General features: G+C 42.6%; 1 protein-coding gene across 1 annotated transcript in view; it reads right to left on the reverse strand.

The window, feature by feature from the left end:
- The window catches only part of SPOCK1 (SPARC (osteonectin), cwcv and kazal like domains proteoglycan 1), a 498,033-nt gene that overhangs the window by 11,100 nt on the left and 463,487 nt on the right, over positions 1–23,446 (reverse strand). The window contains exons 6-7 of the mRNA XM_063086936.1: positions 5,203–5,319; positions 650–871 (exon numbers count right to left, since the gene is read on the reverse strand). Of these exons, the coding sequence (XP_062943006.1) occupies positions 650–871; positions 5,203–5,319 (339 nt within the window). The remainder of the gene's footprint in view (positions 1–649; positions 872–5,202; positions 5,320–23,446) is intronic.

Consider the following 23,446-nt stretch of genomic DNA (forward strand, 5'->3'; position numbering starts at 1 on the left):
AAGCCAGGCCACATGGACCACAGGAAGTCAGAGCACCTGTCACTGGATTCCTGTCCCTAGTCTGAATCCCCCTGCAGGCTGACTTCTCCTGTCTGACTTTGGGTTATGTGAGATACCCTAGCATCCTTTCATATATTCCCCAAATCTTGTTTTTCATTAGCTGGAATTTATTTATAACCAAAATATCCCTGTCAAAGACACTCGGTATACATCCATACTTATCCCACGGAAGCTGACAAGTGGCTTTCTCTAAGAGGAACACAGAGAATTCATGCGACAACAGGAATTATAATACTCTTACATTTGGACCTTATTTTCCACATTGAGAATCTCACAGTGACCTTGGGGACTATGTAGTGAAGGTTTCTATACCCATTTTACAGATGAAAAACTGAGACACAATATAGTTAAAGACTTTCCCAAAGGGAAGAACAGACTGAAATAACAGTCTCCTCGATTATATTTTTGGGTTTTCTAGTATACCATGTTGAAAGCAGAAATAAATCAGGTGAAATGAGCCTTGGGCCTGCCATTAAAGGGGATGAATTCTTTATTCTCTAGCTGTGTCTTTCTGCCTGTTTGTCATGTGCTCCTCCCTGGCCCAGCATGGCTGCCCTGGGCTCTGGATCCCACCTCCCTCCTGCCTTACCTCCAGGCTTCTGGAAGCAGTAGCACCACTCATTGTTAGAGAGCTTGCCATCCTTGAAAGAGTCACAAGAGTTGAAGAGAGGCTTGATACAGGGCTCGTACTTATCCAGGTAGATGGCATTGATCTCTGAGTGGTCAAGCAGGAGGTCATAGTTCATGTCCAACTTGTTGAACATCCAGCCCAGGGAGTCCTTGCAGATGGGCAGGATGCTGGTGTCAAACCCTGTGAGGGAAAGGCACATCTCAGCTGCCACTGAGTCAGGTCTTTGCCACCATGTTCACTCCCCAGATTTCTGCCCCTAGGAGAGGCCAAGGGTCCACCCCTACACCCTCCTTCCCTGAGGCTCTTTTCTTCCCAGAATATAGTCTCAGTGGTACTCTAAAATACTTTATTGTTTGTTTTTTAAATCAAACAGTTTAAAATATACTAAAACAGAAGTCAGCATTTGAGGAAAATATTTTCTGAAGGGAACAAATCCCCAATGCTAATTTATCTGTGATGTAAGTATGGCTTTTCATTTACTAGGCTTTCTTAAAACAGGGTATGCCTGAAGGAAGCATACAGACATGGTGGGTGGAAGGTATAACTTATAATACTGAAAGCTATGCTTTTCTATTTAGGAAAAAAATTTGAAAAATCCCAAAGAATAAATTATAAAAAGAATAGCAATGAAATAAAACTATATAGCATAATCTGGAAGCACTGATTACATCCCAGCAGACTGTTAAATCCCAGTCTGAACATTAATGGCAAAACAAGCCAGGTACCTGCCTCTGTTCCCATTCTTCTTTCTGCAATCCCCTAAAGAGATACATGAGATGGAATCCACATCAACTCATGCAATCATTTTTCTTTCTTATTTCCCTGGGGGAGGGGAAGTAGTTTTCTTGAAGAATTATTTGTTTCCACAACGAAAACTGTATGCACTCAAATAATAACACTTAGCTCAACACTCAGGATATTGAGCCCACTGTAGACAAACCCCAATGCAGATATGCTCCACATCTAAAACTCATCTTTCTTTCAGAGTTAAAGACACCACACAATCTCAGGTTATTCCATAAACTGAATTTCTAGGACTGGTTTTATTTACCTAGAATACTGATGATAAAAGTTAATGTGTTGCTGTATATAAAGCACTCTTCTAAACAATTTATACTTCGTTATCTCACTGAATTCTTGTAACAGTCCTATGAAATGGGACTATATCATCTCTACTTCACAGATGAAAGAAATAACACTCAAGGTTATACAACAGCAAAAGTGGGATTCAAACCCAGGCAGCCCAGTCCTGAGTCAACATTCTCAAAGCCTCCAATCCCAGGGCTGCCTTCTGCCTTACTTGATCCTCCTGCCTTGAGGACATCCAGTTGGCTTAGTGTGCCAAGCTTGGGGATAGGCAGCACAGGGGGATGATACAGTGATTCCAATGGAGGGTCCTGAGGGGATTGACTGCCCACTCCAGCAGTCCCTGCCCTCGGCCTGGTCATCAGGTTTCTACATGCATCCCCAGGAACCCCCCCACTTAGTTTACGGGATATAAAATAGAGCAAAATGCACCCACCCTTTTTTTTTATTAATATATATATATATATTTTACATTCTATGATGTTGTTGTGGAGCAGTTGGGAGGGAGGGGGAGAGGGGAAAGGGAAAGGAAATGGGATGGAAGGAGGAGGAAGGAGGAGGGGCGGGACTGAGGCCTGTGGCATCCCCCTCATTCCCACAGGGGACACCAGGGGGCTTCCAGCAGTGGCTTGGTCATTGCTGGGCTGTGTACCCACCCTTTTGAAAGCAGTGTCTCTACATAAAGCAGAGTCCAGAAGCCAGTAAAGTAAGTTCAGCACCCTCTCCTCTGAGCTCTCAAAGAACCCTGTGCTTCTCCATTGTAGTGTCCATGCTTGTTAATTGCACTACAAGCTCTCCGAGGGCAAAGACTTTCTTGTTCCCTTCAGTAGTCTCAGCCATGACAGGCAGTCAGTGATCAATAAAAATACTTGTTGGGAGACGTTTTCTAGGTACTGCAAAGTTTACCCCTTCAAACATAAAATCTTTCATTTTAAAATTTGTTTTGATATCTTATAACACATTGTAAAGATATCCCTTTTTCCCAGAAGAGAGACTATTTGACATAATGTGGCCTCTTCTTTGACTGAGCGTCACGACTGTCAACAGTCTCTGTGATGATGATGTCCTCAGGGGCTACTGAGTAAGGGAAGATAATTTGCTCTGACACTACATGGCGCTATACTTCTGTACAGAATATTTTACATAATATGCATCAATTTTATAGGAAATTGACATTTTAATACACAGGAAAGAGGAGTTTACTGCTGACTAATCATCAAAAAGAAGTGCCAAGCTGGTTGGGCAGTAGTCAAAAGGTAAAGTCCACCCCACTCCCATTTGGAAGATTCTAGAAAAGGATGGTCTTCATCAGTGTCTGTGGTAGCCTGAGGTACGGGGGAAGCAGTTGGCCCTGGGTGTTCAGGACCCAGCAAGATTCCACCGCTTCCCCTTTAGAACTCCTGGACTGACAAAAACATTGTTCCCTCCTGTGGCCTTGTGGACTAACCAAGCATCATTCCTTTATACTCCTTTCACTCCACTTGCTTCAGGACATCAAACCTAAAAGCCTCTTTGGGGACTCAATTTGCTTCTGGCCAATGGCAGGTCTTTTGCACAGGCTCCCCAGCTGTCTAGGAGGAGCCTCTGGGGACTGTGAGGAGCAGCTCTCCTCACATCAATCTGCTCTTTGTTGAAAGGCTGCTCCTGGACAATGGCGGGAAAGTTTCTCTAGAACATCTGTGAATTAATTGTCCACAAACTCCCAAGGAACCTCTGGCAGGAATGGAAAAAAAGCATCTTACTTTGCCTTCCCCACAGACACAACCACAGTGAACCACTCTTAAAACACTTTTAGATTCTGGGAAGCAAATGTTATCTTTCTTATCTTAAGATAAAAGATCCAAACTATTAAAATAATTGTCCTGTAGATCAGTATTCTCTACTGGTTATCTCCAGAAGGCTATGAGTGGCAAAGAATTACCAAAGATGAAGGCAAATGTTTTTATTTTGGCTGAAGACCAGATGCCGGTCAAACTCTGGATCCCAGCAGTTGCTAATGTAAATTTTTACCTACTGCATGCAATCCAGGAGCCCTACTTTCAGAAATTGCCTGAACAAGCATGAGATCAGGGATGGAGTGAAATACTCTGTTTTAAACAACAATAAACTGTTTTTACATTTTGACTAAATATACCTGTCCCTTCGTATCCATGTGAAATTGGTTCCAGAACCTCCCCTGGATGCCAAAATCCGCAGATGCTCAAGTCCCTTAATATAAAATGGCATAGTATTTGCACATCCTTCCGCATAGTTTAGATCATCTCTAGATTACTTTTAATACCTTACACAATGTAAATGCTATAAAGTAAAGTAGTTATACTGTATTTTTAAATTCATATCATTTATTGTTGTATTGTTATTTTTTATTGCTTTTTTCCCCCAAATATTTTCGATCTGCAGTTGGTTAAAACCTCAAAAGCAGAACATGCAGATAGAGGGCCAACTGTAATATCAAAATGTCTACATACAAAAGGCCGTGGCAAAACTATATGTATTTGAACAATTGTGTTGCTCAGTAATCCATTCTGTGCCAACTGACCACAGTGTGGAAAAGCCTTACCCCTAACCACTTTTGAGTTAAAAGCATCGAGAGACTCTATCAAAGTGCAAATACAAGGGCCTGCTCTGAGTTTTCTCTTCAGCTTATGACAAGGCTAAGTATGCTGTCTGCCAGTTTGGTAGCTGAACCCAGTGGGAGGAGGCTCCTTGAGGAATCTACTTGTTAATAGATGGAGGAGAAGGCCACTTGCCTAGGTGTTTCTATGGAAAATAAAATGCAGTTTGACCAATGACACAAAGACATATCATCAAAGATGTTTGCTACAGTGTTGCTTACATTAGCTAAACATTAGCGACAACCTAAATGTCTCAAAATAAAGGTCTAATTAAATAAATATCCATAAATTGGAATTGTATGTAGCTATTACAAAGCAGAATAATATTTAACAACATGAAAGAGTCATATTTCTAAATGATAAAAGGGCATAAAACAGTCTGTAAAGTATGATCCAAACTTTGTAATTATACACACACACGTATCTATACTTTCCTATATGACAAGGAAAAAACCTCCAAGTATATATACCACAACATTCTTACAGTTGTTAAAATTGTGGGATTATATATATTTTGTGTGTGTTTTTTCTATATACTTAATGCAGTTTCCAAAATGTGTATACTACACATGATATTTTTGCAATCAGACTTTTAAAAATATAAGTTGTATTTTTTCTTGATTCTAAAGCATCACCCCTTCCTCCATATTTTAATATTTCTGAAATCGGAACATATTTTAAGTCAATGTGTACATTTAACGTAGTGTTTTTTCCCACCCCAAAATGCTATTGCTAAGTCAATAATGTCTAATACCTGAGGAGTAGTGATATTTAAAACAAAATAAATTAGCAAAAGCAAAGTGATCTTACTGCCTTGGGCTGTGTCAGAGCTGGTGGGCTTGATGACTCTATTTGCATCCTCATGAAGAGCTCCAAACCAGTCTTTCAGCCGCGATGCAAGGTTCCTCAACTCCTTGTCTGTGCAGGCTAGAAAAAGCAAATTGATCAAGCAGTGAGTCCATGTGCTTTCTGCCCTCAGTGTGCCACATTATTGGCAAAGCCACGTTCAAAGCAAACCTCCCTTTCCAACCACACTATAACTCGCACCCCATTCTGACAACACCCCAAAGGATACTGCTGTGACAAATGAAGAGTATGACACAGAGGGAGCCTAGATGCCCAGGGCAAGCAGCATTGTTCAGAACTTGCGTATGGACTGCCTCCGAGCTGGTAAAGCAAGCCACGGTAGCCCCACAGTTTCACAGCACCCTCCAAGGACCATCACAGATCCTTTTTGTTAACCATATAAAACTTGCTACTGCGGTTTTGCCAGAGAAGATTATATTTTCCACTAAACTCATGCCAAAAGATAAACATCCAGAAATAGCTAATGCTCTCATGGAGAAGCTGCCCAGGACACCAGAAGATCCTAGTAATTGCAGACTTTCAACTTTATTTTAGCCCAAGGTTTGGATTTGTGGATTTGGCCTATTTTGTTAGTCTTCTCATGAACTTGTTCTTGACTTCCACCATAGACAGATGGATGCCTTCTCCGTGGAAGAGTCCTTTCTATCTCAGCCCATCTATAACAATCCAGCTCATCTTTTAGGGTATGATAGAGTAGTTGGGGCAGACGGATTCTCCTTCTAAGAACAAGAAGAAAATCCGGATGGGTGGATGGGTAGGTGAGTGGGTGGGTACAAGCTATTTGAAGCTTTCTTAAGGTGCTAAGATAAGACTTGAGGGGAGAAATCTCAAAGGAGGGAAAATAGTGCAGAGAAGGGAGCTGCCTTTCCCTCACTCTCTGATTTTTCCCTCAGGGAATACCCTAATTCTGGGTCCTGAGAACGCTGGCAAAGGGTCCAGGAAGTGGACTGCTACCAAGCGAAAGAAAAACCAGCAATGCATTTGGTGACCTTCAATATCTAGAGAGATACAAATCAGATCTGATGGGCAAAATCCCAATGAGTAAAAAGGGACAAAGCCGAACCCCACAACTGTCGCTTCTAAACTCTTTTTTTGGCGGTTGGCCAGTATGGGGATCTGAACCTTTGACCTTGGTGTTACAAGGCAGTGCTCTAACCAGCTATGCTAACCAGCCAGCCCAAACTCCCAAATTCTAATACTTCAGGAGCTGGCAGCTAAGAAGTCAAGAAAAATGCTGCTACAATGCAGAGCCAAGTTCTGAAAGTCTCCTGGTGCCAAAGAGACACAGATAAGGCTCAGAACCTGCCAGTGCAAATGGATCCCAGTGGACACCCCAGGCTTTCCACTGGAAGCAATGGGTGCAGTGAGGGAAGAGAATTAGATGGGGTCTCACCAAATCTCCAAGCCAGCCTTCAATCAGCATAGGCCCTGGATGAATTAAGGTGATCATCCCCCATTTGTCTGCCTTGCAAAGGACAGGATGAATCCTCTCTAAAAGAAACTATCACACAGATCCTGTCCTCATTTTTATAACCCACATCTGCTTTTTGGTCAAGCCCATCTTTCCTGAGTCTGGGACTCTGATGGAGAACACGACTTCCCAGACCTCAGCAGGAAAGTTCTCTCCTCACCCTCCATACTAGAGGAGAGGTGGCCAAGCCCAGGGTGGGTCTATGTACCTTGAGTGTGCTCATTTATAACTGCTGCCTTCATTCCAGCCAGGATCCAGACTCCAGACTCTGCAAAGCACGGAGTGAATGTCTGTCCAGTGTTTTTTCCCAAATTGTTAATGACCTCAAGATGCTGTCTTGCTTTTAACAATCAGAACATGACTGTATTTTAAAACATCAGCCAGGAAAGGGCACTGAGAAACGTCCTGACAGGCAGCAGAGTGTAACACCTCTGGAGTCGCACTGCCTGGAATGATCCCAGTTCCACCACTTACTGGCTGGGTGACCTCAGACAAGTCACGTAACTTCTCTGCACCTCCGTTTCCTTATCTGTAAGCTCAGGATAATGTCATCATATGCCTATAAATCAGACTGTGTAAAGATCTTAGCAAAGTACACATACTCATATATGGTAATCACTAAGAATGTGCTAGCTACAATCTGTATTATCATCACTGTAGTTATTTTTAAATAGAAGATTTACAGGTAATCTTGAGCAAACATCACGGCATTCAGAAAACCAGTAAGACAAATGCACCTAAACGAAACTGTCATTGGCCACATAACAAATAGGTGAAAATAGATACTTGTGCTATCCAATAAGTTGCCACAGCCACATGTGACTACTTAAATTAATTAAAATTTAATAAAATTTAAAATTTGGTTCCTCAGTTGCACCACCCCATTCTAAGTGCTCAGTAGTCCCACATGGCTGGTGACTTCCATTCTGGAAAGCACAGATACTGAATACTTCTGCTTTAGCAGAATATTGTCCTGGATAGCACTGGATGGAGTTGGCTATCGTTTTGGAACTTCCAGCTTTCTGGAGGTTGATCAAGATATCCTGACATCCAAGGTTGTGTGTCTACTCCTTCCCTTCACCCTTTTATGCTGCACTGAGAAAGAAGATAATAAGCCCCCACCAGCCAGGAACCGACATCTGCTAAGCCACGCTCACAAACAGGACAAGCTGCAGCTGTTGCTGAAGGCGGAAATTCACAGTTTTGCCAAGGCACTGAGACTGGTCCTCAGGAGTAGGCCCGCACTAACATGCTTATTACCCCAACCCAGAGCCTCTGGGGGGATTGGGCACTCACTTTTCTGATACTGCACAACTCTCAGCAAGAAAGGATGTGGTATGTTTTTCTGAGGGAAATAGGATGTGGGCTCTACAGTCAATCTCACATTTGAAAATAAAAAATTAATAGCATCTATTTTCTCTCTATTGCCATGCATACCAACTATTCTAAATGTTCTCTGAGCAGAGAAAATTGCCAAGTCAACCTGCAAAGGAAATCTCACACCGCAAGATAAATTAGTCAGTCATGTTTAACTAAACCCTGACAGATGCGCAGGTAATCTGTATCTTTACAAGACTGCTGAATTTCCCACAGGCTTCCTGAAGTACACAGGCTTTGGAAGGCTGACGGAATCGGGCACTGGAATCTTGAGAGAGTGAATCTGTCACTCAGGGACAGGTCCACAAGCAGGGAGCCACTGGCGTGGGTAGAGAGAGTTCAGAAAGCTGAAATGGAGATGGGAGGCACTCAATTACTGGGCCCTGTTCACTCACGGTGTCCTCAACAGATTGGTCCTTATGAAGAAAAAGTCAGGCACAGTCTGCCTGGAGCTTGATACATCCTAGAGAAAAAAAATAATCAAAGAAGACAGCCTGGAGAGAGCTATTTGTTCAGATTTGGTATTCCAGCCACAACACCCAGGCTGCCAATGGGAGAAAAATGCTTGCCTTGTAAGGTGCCCATCACTGCCCCAGATAAAAGTATTAACTGGGAATTAATGCAAAAATGGGGGACCCAAAGGGTATATCCCATAGACTTACTTCCTTCCGAAGGAAAAATTATTTTTGTGGAGAGAAAACTGTAAAACCATACCACCTGCCATTCTTGCACTCTGCCCTGAGCTGGGCCAATCCTTGTGATTTCTAGAGAGAGGTCCTGATGGCCTCTCCATGCCTCCTGGTGAGAGAAGCAGGATGCTCAGGCCACCAGTATCAGACTCTTCCAGGGAAAAAATGGTGCTATCTTGGGAGAGGATTCGGATTAATCATGAAGACTAGGACCTGATCCCTTTGCCACTACATTGCCTTCCAGAGTGGACAAGCGCCAGCAAAACCTCCAGTTCTCCAGTTTCAATCACATTCCCTCCTGTCTCCTCCCTGGTTTCGGCTTGCTTCTAATTGCTCTCATGCTCCCCCGGTGGTCTCTGCCCAGCATCCTATGTCCCAATGATGTTTGCCTCTTTGCTGTCTTGTTTCTACAGGATGCTGCACCTCTTTCTTACATGACCTCAATCTGCTCTGAGGTGGCTGGTGTGTTGGAAGCATCTCTGGGGTCCACTGACCCCCAATCTTTGCCTCCTTCAGTAGTCAAAATGGTAGCACCAGATACTCACATCCTCAGGGAAAACTCTTGAGAATTGTACTGGATCCCTCCATCTTCCTCACCCTCCTTACAGTTGGCCACAAAAAGTTCACTGCTTCTTGCTATCTCCACTGCCATTATTCCAGTCCATGACATCACCATTACCTCCCATCAGGACAACTGGGACAGGCTTCCTAATGGTCTCCCATTTGCTTCCCACATTCCTTTCTCCATCCATCAGCCAAAGGGATCTTTCCAAAATGGACATTAGATCAACTCACTTTCCCGCTTGAGCCACTTCAGAGGCTCCCAGTTACTCTGCAATTATGTGCATACCCCATAATGTGACCTAAATGGCCTGCAAGATCCACTCACTGAAGACCTTGCAGTCTCTTTCCTGCATCCAGTCCTCCCTGGCCTTACTGCCACTCCCACAAATTCTTCAGCCTGGATACCCCTCTCCTCTTTGCCTTGCTAATGCCAATTCCTCCTCAGATCTTGGCTTTAAAGTTACTTCCTCTTAGAGCACTTCCCTAACATTCAAATCAGTGAATTTTCCTTTTTATGTGCTCCCAATGCCATGCTCCTCAGATGGCATTCAACGCACCTGTCATTTCTTATCCTCAATACCCATCTCCCCTCTAGACCACAGCTACATAAAACATGCCCTGAGTCTGCCTCAGCACTGGGGGCCCAGCCTCTAACACAGTCGGCTCCTGGCATGAAGAATGCTCTCGATACATACCTACTAACTGACTATAATCACCCTCTTGCTGCCTTTTGTAAACTTCAATTTTTCCATCTGCAAAATGGCATAAGGCTTAGCTCACAGCATCACTGCATGGAATAAGGTAACATCAGTAAAACGTAGCTCACAGCTACTGGCATATAGCAGGGACTCAATACATTTGTGTCCTGTGACAAAGTTGAAGCAGAGATGGTAATGAACTACTCAGAGAAAATGGTAGTTGTAACCAAGGGACTAGGAGCGACCATTCACTAAGTGAGTGAAGACCAAGAGTCAAGGTCCAATGGATATTTATTATGAAAGCCGGGAGAGAAGTATGTGAACAGGGATAAAGGCGGGGGAGCCCCTGGGGCAGAACCTCCTGAAATTTTATTTGAATAGACTATACTGTATACTCCCGAGTTCAAGAATGCAGCAGTTTCTATCAGCTGGTGTTATCCTGAGAAATACTGTATGCAGCATGTCCCACATGGGTAGTGACGCCATGTGTCTGTTCTGGCTGTGGCCAGAGGTCATGGCCGTCCTCTTAGCAGAACATATCACAAGATGTTAGCCCTCTACAGTGTCTCCTTCCCATACCCCAACTATCTGTATAATATGGTAGAATTTTATTGTTACAATTTTTTTAAGCCTGAGGATGTGCTTGTGATATAAAGAATAACATCTCTCCTTACTTATTTTATCAGCAGGTCAATAGAAGTCCAAGAGATTCAGGTTGCAATTTCTGTCTGCCTTCTCCCAAGTAGATAAGCTCCACAATGGGGGGTTGGTCCAGCTTCCCCACACCTGCATTCCTAACACTTCTCTAAAGATGCTATGTAGTAGTTGTTCAGAATATATTTATGGAAAGAAAGCATGAATGGACAAATTCATGGGTTAGAAATTCTCCAAGTTAAATAGCTATTAAGCAGTAGAGACAGGGACTGAATCCAGACCATTGTCTTGCTGGGCCATCCCTGTGAACAGGACTGGCCCCTTGGATAGACTGGGCCTGTGGGTAGCCAGCACTAACTGATGCACTGAATATATGTGGTCCACACTCCGGGTTGAGAATAGTCAAAACATCAGGCCCTCACCTGGAAAGGCAGCTGTACCACTGATGCAGGTGAGCAGCTGGCCGAGCAGTGCAGGATGGAGGGGAGCAAGTGAGACTCTTGCCTTCATTAGCTTTGCAGAGAGAACAATGGTCCCTCGGAAGGACTGCAAACAGCCTGCTGTGTGTGTCACATGTGCAGCCACTGGGGCTTCATTAGAGACAAGTACAGTGCCATTGCACATTACTCCAAAATGTGAAAAAAGACAGCTCCCTCCCCCAGGAAAGCACAGCACTCAGGCAGAGAAGGGCCCAGGTAATTTAGTCCCCTCCCAGTGGACTTTTCCCTTCTGTTTGGAAAATAGGAACAAAATGCAATGAGCAAGTGTAAATAAGGCACATCCAGTCTCCATGGAAGGTATATAGCTTTGGGAAGAAAATGTGATCACTTTCTCCACCTGGGCATCTTCTCCCCCCTCCACTCAGGGCATGGAGCTTTAAAGGGCTTTAGGCCAAACTGGATTTGACTGCAGTGTTCAAGCCTAGAGGACAGTACAAGTGACCCGGCTGGTGGGAGGGAGAAGGATGCTCTGCTGCAAGTGCTATAGGACAGAGAAGCTGTTCCAGGGATCCCCTGCAGCCCTGCTAGGGTTATAAAGGAGGAGACTCTGATCCATTAGTATTTGCTTACAGAGCAGTTAGATGCCCAGGTAGTAGCCACTGGAGAGAGGGAGGGATTGCTATGTAAATGAATGAGTGTCAGTAGCTTGTCTCTGCCTGCCCCAGGCCCCTCTGTCCTCCCTCAGACAAAATCAAGGGCCAGGGAAGAGCTGGTGAGGAAGTTTCAAAATAGATGATGGTTTTGAAAGGGGAGAGACAGGAACTAGGAAATCCAAGCTTCTTTAAAAAGTGCTCCTAAAGGCTATAACTGCTGTTCCAAGCTGGTCTCAGGTTATTAGTGACTTTGGGGGCTGCATGACACCCTAAAAAGCTGTTCCAGAGGATTATTCAAAGAAGGGAAAGACAAAGAGACAATCATAGGTATAAAAATATTTGGGAGATGATATAAAAATGAAGGTGGGACAGAGGATAGAAATACTTTATTCAAAGCTGCAGTGTTAATACTTACTACAGAGACAGCGAGCCAGTGTGAGTGAATCTGTGTCAGAAATCCTAACTGCAGCCATATCTGGACCCCCAATTGGGGATGTCTGAAAATGGCATATCTGACACAGAAGCATTGTAGGATATCTGCAAACCTCTGCTAGGGAACCAATTACTGATATACTCCTGTAATACATGAACTCTTTCTGCTAAAGAGCCAAAAGAAAAAATACCCCACCTGTCACACAGACCGACGTCCCTCTCCCACTCGAGCCTCACCAGTGCTTAGCTCAGGGCTCTGGCAGAAGCTAATATGAAAACAATCAGAATGTAATTTAAACTTTAGTGCCTCTGAAGGTGAAGAGTTGGGCCAGACTTGAGTTCTCTCTGGGAGGAGGCCAGGAGTTCTCTCAGAAATGGAGACCTGGTGTTGGCTGGCCCTTTCAAACTAATCTCCTTCAGCCCTCCCAGGTGCTGTTGTGAATAATTACTTAATCAGAGCAGCACTGGATCAATGCACTTAGAGTGTTTGCAATTAGCAGCTCCTGTAAAAGGTCCAACTGAGTTTTCTTTAGGGTGGAGATTAGATGCTGGGCTAGAACCCTATAGCCTGGATTCGAGAACACTTCAGGATGCCTTCCTGAACTGCCTTGCAAGTGTCCGGTCTCTTCCCTCCACTGTTGCATTCCCAGGCTGCTGGTAGTCTTCTGCACGTGTCCTTCTCCCAGCACAGGACTCCTCCCCAACACCAACTGGGTCCCTCCCGTGGGTGAATATCTAGCACACAGCAGGTTCTCTAGTGCTGGAGAGATTTGTAGGAACACTGTGGAGGGGATGCTACATGCCATAGGAGCTGGAATGGAGCAGAAAGAACAAGTCTGTAATTCCCTTAGGAACATGGGCTCTAATAAACTGGAATGCAAATAGGCGAGGGTTGATTTTGCTTAGCACAGTTTGAGGAGAAATAACTGTCATTCTGCTTTAAAAGAATCCCAGGAAGAAAGGAGAGAGTAAGACAGAGCTGAGCTCAGATCCCAGCTCTACCATCCTAGCTAGACTATGGACAAGTTACTTTCCAATCTCCAATTTCCTCATCTGCAGAATGAAGGTGATAACAGAACTAGCTAATAGGATGAGGAGGATTAAACAAAAAATCATTGAAGTGCTCAGCAGCAGGCCCACCACATAGTCTGCACTCAGTAGCTGTTTGCTATGATCTTACTGTGTTTGTGGGCACAGAGCAGAATGGTGATCAACCAAGTAGAAAAATATGGAATCAAGATCATGCAGATGGTATTTTCACATGACACAACCATATGAAGCCATCCAGCAAGATGATTCCCCTCTGTTGTTTTTCAAAGAAATTAGATGATACTGCCCAGGTCCCACAGTTGGTAAATGGCAAAACAGATTCAAACCCAGGTCTCTCAACTAGAAGTACATTCATCTGCTCACATACCACAATCCCACGTTCCCCCAAAATGCCTGTATCTGCTCTTCTGTCAGGCACACTGAGGGCCTCTTCCACAACATGAAGATCATGCACTTGAGTGGACGGGTTGGAACTACACTCCCTCAGGCTTCTGGGTCTGACAGCCCTGGGTTTGAATACCGGTGTACAAGTTGTTTCTCAGGCAAGTGACTGCTCTTCTCTGAGCCTCTGTCTCCTCATCTGTAAAATGGTGATAATGGTTGTGGTGAGGATTTAGCTTTCAAAAACCAACAGGCAGCCACTATCATTTCTTGGAGGAATTTAAAGAGCTGGCAGCACTTACCCTTGAGAGGCTAATTGATAATAAGTGCTCAGCGACAAGCAGTTTTAGTGACAGAAAACACAGTAGGGGCTTGCTGAAGGGATTTTAAAAGCATATACAAGGTGAATCCTTTTTCTAATCGGAGATCATCTAACAGAGATTTGAGCCAGGTTATGCCTGCTCAAGTTAAATTGTGTTATATGTAATTCCAGTTTTTACTTTTCAGTGCCTAAAACATTGATATATATGCATGTTCTCTTATCCTTAGGGAATGCATCGTCCTTCGTAAAAACAGGCACAGGCAAAGGAATTAGGGCCCCATTATTCAGGAACTTGCTAATAAAGTCCTTAAAAAGCAATCTTTGGAAAGCTTAAAATACTGACATTAAACTTGGAAGATGAGTTAAACTAATTAATGGTACAACCTACAAGTGAAGATGGATAAATTTTCCTATTAAACCCATTAAGACTATTCTTGGTAACCTGATTTGAGGTAACTTTAATGCTTCCCTTGATTCTAACGATAATCCTTCACCTGGAAAAAGAAATACATTTAGAACTTGTACAACATTTATAAATGTGCTTTAGTGGAGTAACACTTATTTTTCCACTGAATAATCTACAGCAGGGAGGTTAGCTAGATGAAAAGAAGCATTTAAAGCTCCCGATAAAATGCACAGCCTTTTCCATACTCTGGGGCAAAAAAAATTATTGAATATGCAAAATATTGGTTAGAAATGCCCAGTCTGGCTTTAATTGTGTTTCCTAGCCAATGGGTTAGCATTTTCCCACACGGGAGACCTGGAATACATCAACAGCATCAAAACCAGAGGTTCTACTGAAGGATTTTATGGTCACCAGACTTTTTAGGCCCTCAACTAATAAAGGCTAAGCTGGAGAAATGACAATTGTTGTTCTCACCTAAAATGAGCAATGGCAGACATTTCAAGACAAGGTTTGGGAAACAGGCTCAACCCAGACTACTGAGAGAGCCAGGCATGGGCAGAGCCCTGGGAATGGGGTTGGGCTGATGATGGTTGATCCCTGCATGAGCCAACCCACTGCAGAGAGGCAGACTAAATGTCTGCAGATCACTTTGCCTTTGGCTAATGTATGAGCTCAAGTAGCCAATGGCAATCAGGGAAGGCTTTTGGGAGGAGGCAGGACTTGCAGGAAGCTCACGTGCAGGGAGGATTTAGGGAGAAGCATTCTAGGCAGGTCTTAGAAATACTGAGAAACCAATTTTGAATGATTGATTTTTAAAGCTGATTTATACTTAAGATGAGCTCTGCTTAAGTGAAATACACCAACTTGAGCATGATTAAATTTAGTTCTAAATCATAAGTGTACATAAAAATCATAAACATGTATAACTGTATATATGTTATCTTCTGTATATCTGTTTAAAGACACTCTACTATATTACACAGTTATTGTATGCATATTTATAAATATATATATTCCAAGGGATGACTTCTGACACAGATAACATTGACTATTCCAGGATTGATACAATGCTTATGTCTCTAAGAGATTTTAGTGACAGAAGAAATATTTTTAGGGTACATGTAAGATGAATCTCCATTTCTAATGGGTAATTTGTGTCGCGTTTAACCTGATCAAATTCAACATGCAAATCTAGGCATTATTAAATGTAATTTTAGTTTCTATGTTTTTTAATGCCTAAAGCACCAATACATGCATGTATATTTTTACCCTTAATCATGAGATAAACTTATATTGTTATCCAAGGGACAGGGAAAACCACAAAGGATCGATGGAGTGGATCTGAGATCTAATCCTGAGGGCGATGGGAAGCTGAGGACGTGTCTGGAATCTGGGAATGGCTCTTTTACTTGGGGGTGGGAGGAGGACATTGGTATACTTTCATTCACAGATCAGGTGGGGGGCCAGGAGTTGATTTAGGATAAATGCAGAGACCCACGAGCCCCTATTAGTTGCTCCCACCTCATCTCCCTCACCCTGGTCTAGAGTGGATGGTGACCCAGGCATATGGGCTGATTGGAAGGGTGGTAGCGCCACACCCTTCTTGTGACAAAGGTCCAGCAGCATCTCCAGGAGTGCTGGAGTCTAGGGTAAGAGGGTGGAGGTTGGAGCAGGAAACTGAACAGAGTGGCCCTGGAGATGCCTGGCATCTTCACTTTCACGCTTCTGGTGGGTAAACTGCTGAAAGGTAGAGATACATGAAGCAGGGTCTGAGGAAGAACGGCCTCCTGAAACCATAAAGGGCATCTTAGGTTATTCCAAACCCTGCTGTTGACTGACTCTAGTCTTCTCACCCTTCGGGCCGTGACACTCACTCTCAATTGGTCTGCCCTCATCCTTGGAGCAGGAGTGGTACAATGACTCTGCAGGAGAAGCAGCTGTTATCCAAGCCTCAAGGGGCCTCCTCTGGGCTCAGAGAGAATCTCATGACTGGCACAGAGATGAAAATTAGCTATTATTACTTCTATTTCTAGTAAAACTGCTGTAGTTGATCAAAATGGCCTGCTTAGAGATTCAGTATCTAACAAGACAGCATGACATAACTAGTAATTTCTCTTTTCCCCTCCTGCATATCATACATAAGCAACAATGTAAATAGAAAAAAGATAATAAATTTCATTTTCAGTAAACCTAGAAGAGAGATATATTCCTAGGCTTGAACAATGCAGTAGAAGCCACCCAGATGGAAATTAAAAGTAAAAGGTCCATAAGAAGTTTTATTGTTTCAGGGTGTATATTTAATTCTTTAATCCATTTTGAGTTGAGTTTAGTGTATGGTGAAAGGTATGGGTCTAGTTTCATTCTTCTGCATATTGATATCCAGTTCTCCCAGCACCATTTGCTGAAGAGGCAGTCTCTTCCCCAGTGTATAGGTTTGGTGCCTTTGTCAAAGATCAGATGGCTGTAGGTGTGTGGGTTGATTTCTGGATTCTCGAAACATAGGAGAGACACTTCAGGAAATAGGACTGGACACAGACTTCATGAATACGACCCCAAAAGCACGGGCAACCAAAGGAAAAATAAACAAATGGGATTATATCAAACTAAAGAGCTTCTGCACAGCAAAAGAAACAATTAACAGAGTTAAAAGACAACCAACAGAGTGGGAGAAAATATTTGCAAAATATACATCTGACAAAGGATTAATATCCAGAATATACAAGGAACTCAAACAACTTTACAAGAAAAAAACAAGCAACCCAATTAAAAAATGGGCAAAAGAGCTAAGTAGGCATTTCTCTAAGGAAGATATCCAAATGGCCAACAGACATATGAAAAAATGCTCAACATCACTCAGCATTCGGGAAATGCAAATCAAAACTACACTGAGATACCATCTCACCCCAGTTAGGATGGCTAAAATCCAAAAGACTCTGAACGATAAATGCTGGCGAGGTTGCGGAGAAAAAGGAACTCTCATACATTGTTGGTGGGACTGCAAAATGGTGCAGCCTCTATGGAAAATGGTATGGAGGTTCCTCAAACAATTGCAGATAGATCTACCATATGACCCAGCTATCCCACTGCTGGGAATATACCCAGAGGAATGGAAATCATCAAGTCGAAGGTATACCTGTTCCCCAATGTTCATTGCAGCACTCTTTACAATAGCCAAGAGTTGGAACCAGCCCAAATGTCCATCATTGGATGAGTGGATACAGAAAATGTGGTACATCTACACAATGGAATACTACTCAGCTATAAAAACGAATGAAATACTGCCATTTGCAACAACATGGATGGACCTTGAGAGAATTATATTAAGTGAAACGAGTCAGGCACAGAAAGAGAAATACCATATGTTTTCACTTATTGGTGGGAGCTAAAAATAAATAAATAAATTCACACACACAAAAAAAAACCGGGGGGGGGGGGGAGAAGACATAACTATAATTCCTTGAAGTTGATACAACAAGCAAACAGAAAGGACATTGTTCAGTGGGAGGGGGGAGAGGGAGGGAGGTTTCGGTAACGGGCCACAATAATCAGCCACATTGTATATCGACAAAATAAAATTAAGGAAAAAAAAATAATAACAAAATAAATAAATAAATAAAATTTTTAAAAAGTAAAAGGTCCAGGTGGACCAGTGAAAAAAAACAAAGCAACAACAAAAACAGCAAAAATATGTTTTCTGTAGGCAAAGGGCTTCTCCTGAAGTGACAGACTTCCTATTCATCAAGAACTAGGGGATCTAGAGGAAAGGACAGGGCACAGATTAAGCAGAAGCCGCCCAGAAAGAAAAAACAATAAGGAGAGGAGGAAAAGAGTAAAATAGCCTGGGACAGCAGGTCTCAGAAAAAACACCTGCACTAGGGTGCAGCCAGAGAACTGGAGATAGGGTGAGTACAGCTAATGAGAGAAACCCTCTTGGACCTGATCTGTGTTTCTTTCTTTTTTTTTTTTAGAAACAGAAAAGACAGGACCATACAGAGGAGCCATTTTAGCAGGAAGCCCTCTGTCCCTGGTGACTCACTGGAGCAGAATGCCTCTGGGCTGGGAAGTCTGCAAAGGTAGCCTGGTTCTTCCCCTTCCAGCCACAGACTCCCTTTAAAATAGGTAGTCCAGTAAAACTCTAACATAGTCCAACAATAGTTTGGGAGGTTTTGGTGGGGGGGAAAATGAGCTGTCATGTTGATAAGTAAAATGCATAAGAAAAAAAAATGCGAAAAAGAGCAGCAAAACTTACCATAGAACACTCAGCAGAAAAATGGGAGATGAAAATGTGAACCAAGTGTAACACCATGAATTAAAATGAAGCGATCACCTTTATAAAGATGATAAAGCAGTATACGGGAACTTGGAGAAGAGGTAAAGAGAAAAGGAGATGGTATGTGAGTGTTTGGAACCCAGGAGAACATGAAGCCAAAACTGGAGGCAGCACAAGGGAGAACGGACACTGTGGAAAACATAGTGAGAGAGAGAGGAAAGCCAGAAATGAGAAGAGCGAACAACATGAACAGGAAATAAAGAAGGAATTGCAAAGGATTAGAGAGTAAGCGACAGCTATCAGAAGAGGCAAAGGAAACTTTACATTTGGAAGCAAAAGAAAACAATAGAACAGGACATGTATTTAAAGTACAATTCATTAAATCCTTCCCAAAATAAGATTGGAATCTTCATGTTAAAAAGGCACAGTGTAAGGCAGGGAAAACTAACCTAGAATGGTCAATACTAAGATCTATTTTAATGAAGTTATTGGATTTTAAAAATAAAGAAATATTGACACCGTAGCAGAAAAGGTATCCAAGTAACTTGTGAGAGAACAAAGAAATAAGGCTGCTCTCAGATTTCCCCACAGTGATATTCAAAGCCAGAAGTCAGTAGAGCAACATCTGCAAGATAGTCACAAAAAGAAGTTTGAATTAAGAATTTTTATATTCACCTGAAATGCTCTTCCAAGAATAAATACGCAGAAAAGCCATTCTGTACAGTAACACAGGCGCTACTGTTCTCCTGAGCCCTTCCCAAGGAGATACTAGAGAACCGTAGCCAACTGTGGAAATGACTTGGGAAATACCTTTACTTATAAATGAACAAAGACAGAGACTGGGGTGACAGATAAGAATGAAAATGCTACATGCCCTCACGGTGAAGAAACGATACAACTAACAACAACATCAAAAGAGGGGAAGGGAAGAAAAAGATGCCAACAGAGCAAGTTTGCAGATTCCTTATATACATAAAATAGTTGGGGATCAGATAAAAGCAATAAAAGATGACAAATCCAGTAATATAAGATTGACCATATTTCATAGAACAAAGGCTGAACCCTAAGAGGATGATGATATAATCAAGTGGCAGGAGAAAGGGGGAGAGGTCAATAGAAAAGGGGGGCAGAGGGTGGTGAGAGAAGTAAAAGAGAAAAAAAATCATGTTCATTTTATCACTGTTGGAAATAACATTCCTAAATATCAGAAGAATTATATACACATACGTCCTCCCACGCACAAATAGTACACGCAGTAGAAAAAAACAACAGAAAAAGGAAAACAAAAACTAACACAGCTGATAGGACCAAACATAAGTTTTTACATCAATGAATCTAAATGGGTTAAAATTTACCTCTCAAAAGAATAAGATATTTTCAGACTGGGTCACAAAGAGAACTCTAACTTCATACTGATTTTTACAAGAGATATAACAATGGCAAAATGATTTAGAAAGGTTGCTGGATGTTTTGACCCCAAAATTCCACTTGAGGACTCAAACCCACGGATCTGCACCTACACGTTTGAAGTACATGTACAATGCTATCCATTACAGCATTGTTCCATAGCAGAAGGTTGAAACCAATTCAAATGTCCATGGTTACATCCCGCATAGGACATCCACCCAATGGAAAACTATATGGCTAACTGTATGACAGGCAAAGATTTCCAAAAGATATTAAGTAAAACAACAAGAACAACAACAAAGTACAGAACAGTATGTATATAGTATGAACTGTGTTAAAAAGGGGGATGATGATAATCTGTATTTACGTTTGCTTCTATACGCATAAAGAATCTTTTCAAGAATATATGTAAAAACTAATAATAATAGCTTCTGTTTGGGGAGGAGGTGGGAGCTGGATCAATGGTAAACAGGAATGGGAGGGAAAATGTCTATTGCTTTTAATATTTTAGGGTTATGATATAAATGTATAACCCTTCAAAAAATTAAAGTCTGGTTCCTTGTCTGTCTCCCCCACTACACCATGAGTGTGGGGACCCTGTGTCCCACTTGTTCAATTGTCTCCTCAGCACGAGGCTCAAGGCCTGAAACTCCACAGGTGGCCGGTTCAGGTTTGCTGAATGAATGAAGCAGTGGCGGAACAAATGCAGGGCAGGGCAATAGCCCCAGGTGGGAGAAAGCAAGAGACTTGTTTGCTGTAACTCAAGACAATTTGCACCAATCCATCTGTTCTCATGCCACATGCTAACATTTTTCTATTTAACCCAAAGGAGAAAAATAATCCCTAAATGCAGGATTTTTTAATCAACACAATCTGTGTGCTGTTCTCCACTCTGCCCTGTGACCTTGGGCAGGTCTAAATTCAATTCCAGCACTCCCTGAGCCAGACACTCTGGGGGATACAGAGATGATTAAGACACAGCCCTTGCCTGGTGCTCAGTCTCCACTCTCCTGATTTGTAAAAGGAGAACGCTCTCTCCACTGAATTGGTGGAATTTTAACAAGGAAGACATGAGCCGTTTCTCTCCCAGAATGCCCCTTCCTGGAGAATGAAGGCTCAGTTCAAATATGTGTTACCTGAAGAATCTTCTCTCAACACCCACCCTGGAAGATTCCACCTCCCTTTCCTCAGGGTGTCTCCAGGGCCCTATACTTGCAGTTCTACTTTTCCCTGCTACATCACAACCTGTTGTCCCTTCTGGACTGTGAGAGCAAACGCAGCAAGGATTCTGCAATGGTCACTATGTGCTCACACCCAGATCCCTGCAGAGTGCTGGTCAAAAGGAGGCATTAATATGTATTGGCAGGAGGCACAAAAGAAAAAATATGAATACTTTGAGCTAAGTGAAAACACTGTTCCCCATACCATAAAAGCACCAAGAATAAACATGGCAAACAGGTCAAATAAGAAAGTGGCCAGCATGTATCTTTGAGGATGCAGTAGAAAGAGAGAGAACCACCCTCAAGAGCAGTAACTTCCAGCCAAACTGAGAATGAACAAGGGTGGGGGTGGGGGACAGGGAGAAATACGCGTGTCTGACACTATGGTATAGAATAGACATGAAGACACGTTGTCTCAGTGAAGCCTCAGGATGCCCTGGGAGGATGATACTATTATCTGTCTGGCAACCTGAAAATATCAAGGCCTAAACAGGTTAGGGACCTTGCCCATTCCAGCTCCCACCCCCCTCCCCAACACACACATATATGCCGAGCTAGCATTTGAACCCTGAACCAAAAGCTCTTTACTCCACCCAGGCTGGCTCTCTTATAGAAAGGATGGCCTAATTCTTCTCCCACATATATCACACTGACTCCTACCAGAGGGAAGGAATTACCAGGATGCCTGGCAACTATGAGTTCAGGGTTCCATAGGCTGAAATCAAGTCTATGGGTTACAGATTGATGCTAACCCATCCTGCTAACACCTCAGACCTCAGCCCATCCTGGCAGCAGCCTGGGGGTCCCTGGAATCTCATTTCCAAGTTTCTTTGCATAGTGTGATTGAGGTATGCTAGAATGATTCCACACACCTGGCTTGTTTCAGCACTGGCATCTCATTCCTGTCTGGATAGTTACCACTAAGTAATTTAGTTTATCTGTGTCTCTGCAAGCTTATTTGGAAACGGTGGAATGCTACTTACAGAAAATTAAGTTTCATTTTCTTTAAGCATCCAGCCAATACTGCAGGCAAGAGATGGTGATTTGGAAGTAACTGGCTTATGCATGTGTAAACATGATGCATTTAGCAAATTATGTAGACTTCACACCTCAAAGCATTGAAGAAAACAAAGGTAAATTCCAAGGAAACTTTAGTGCAATAGAGTCATTCTAGAAGAAATACAGAATTATTGACTTGTAAGAATAGTTGAGCTCAGATATGAATGGAAAATAATGGTTTATAATGTGTAGCATGCACATAAACAACAGTTTGAACAGGGCTAATTTTAAGTGGTATTACAGCATCTCTAAGGACTCCCAGGAATTATAGCCCATAATGTGCCTTGAGATTGAATTCATGATGTGATGAGGTTGTACATTTCAAACTTAATTCCACTGTGACTCCTCACACTTCACAAAATTTCCCAGCATATGTTTTTCTCCTTGGGCCCAAAGAGAGAATTCTAGACCTGCCTTGAGTTCAAAAGGCATCGCGGCTGTTAAAGCATCCCTGCAATCTACGACATAACTTTTCCATTCTCCCCCAGTACCTGTTGCCACAGTTCTTTCTAATATCTCATCAGCAATTAATTGCAATGATAATGTAATTAAAAGTATCACTCCAGGAAGGGCAACCTTACAAGCCAGCGTTGTGGACTTTAAAACTCCTGGACAGGTCAAGTTACAGTACTTGAGCTTGAGAGGTTTCCAGTTTGCAGACAAGAGTAGAAGTGGCTCATTTGTCTGCAGGCATTGCACCTACAGGGCCCTCTAACTTGCAATGCTCAAACTGTTAGCTGCTGACTGCTAGTGGCCCCAGTGCAGCTCAGCTTGTCACGTTCATCAACACTAACACCAGGAGCAATACTATGTCCCAAGAGCTGCCATAGATTAAACACCTACTGTTGCCAAGAACCATGTACTTTGCCTTCATTTTTCTTTTCTTTTAATCCACCCATCAGAGTCATTATTATTATTTCCTGTGTTACTGGTGTGGAAACTAAAGCTTATGGAGGTTAAGTGACTTTTTTCCAGCTATGCCACTAACTGGGTGCTTATACCACAGGCACTATATACACAGACATTATCTTATTGAATCATCACACCAACTCTCCACAAGGTATGGCATGTAATTAATATCCGTCTTCCAGGCT

The sequence above is a fragment of the Cynocephalus volans genome, chromosome 2 (genome assembly GCF_027409185.1).
Source record: "Cynocephalus volans isolate mCynVol1 chromosome 2, mCynVol1.pri, whole genome shotgun sequence".
Taxonomy (NCBI): domain Eukaryota; kingdom Metazoa; phylum Chordata; class Mammalia; order Dermoptera; family Cynocephalidae; genus Cynocephalus; species Cynocephalus volans.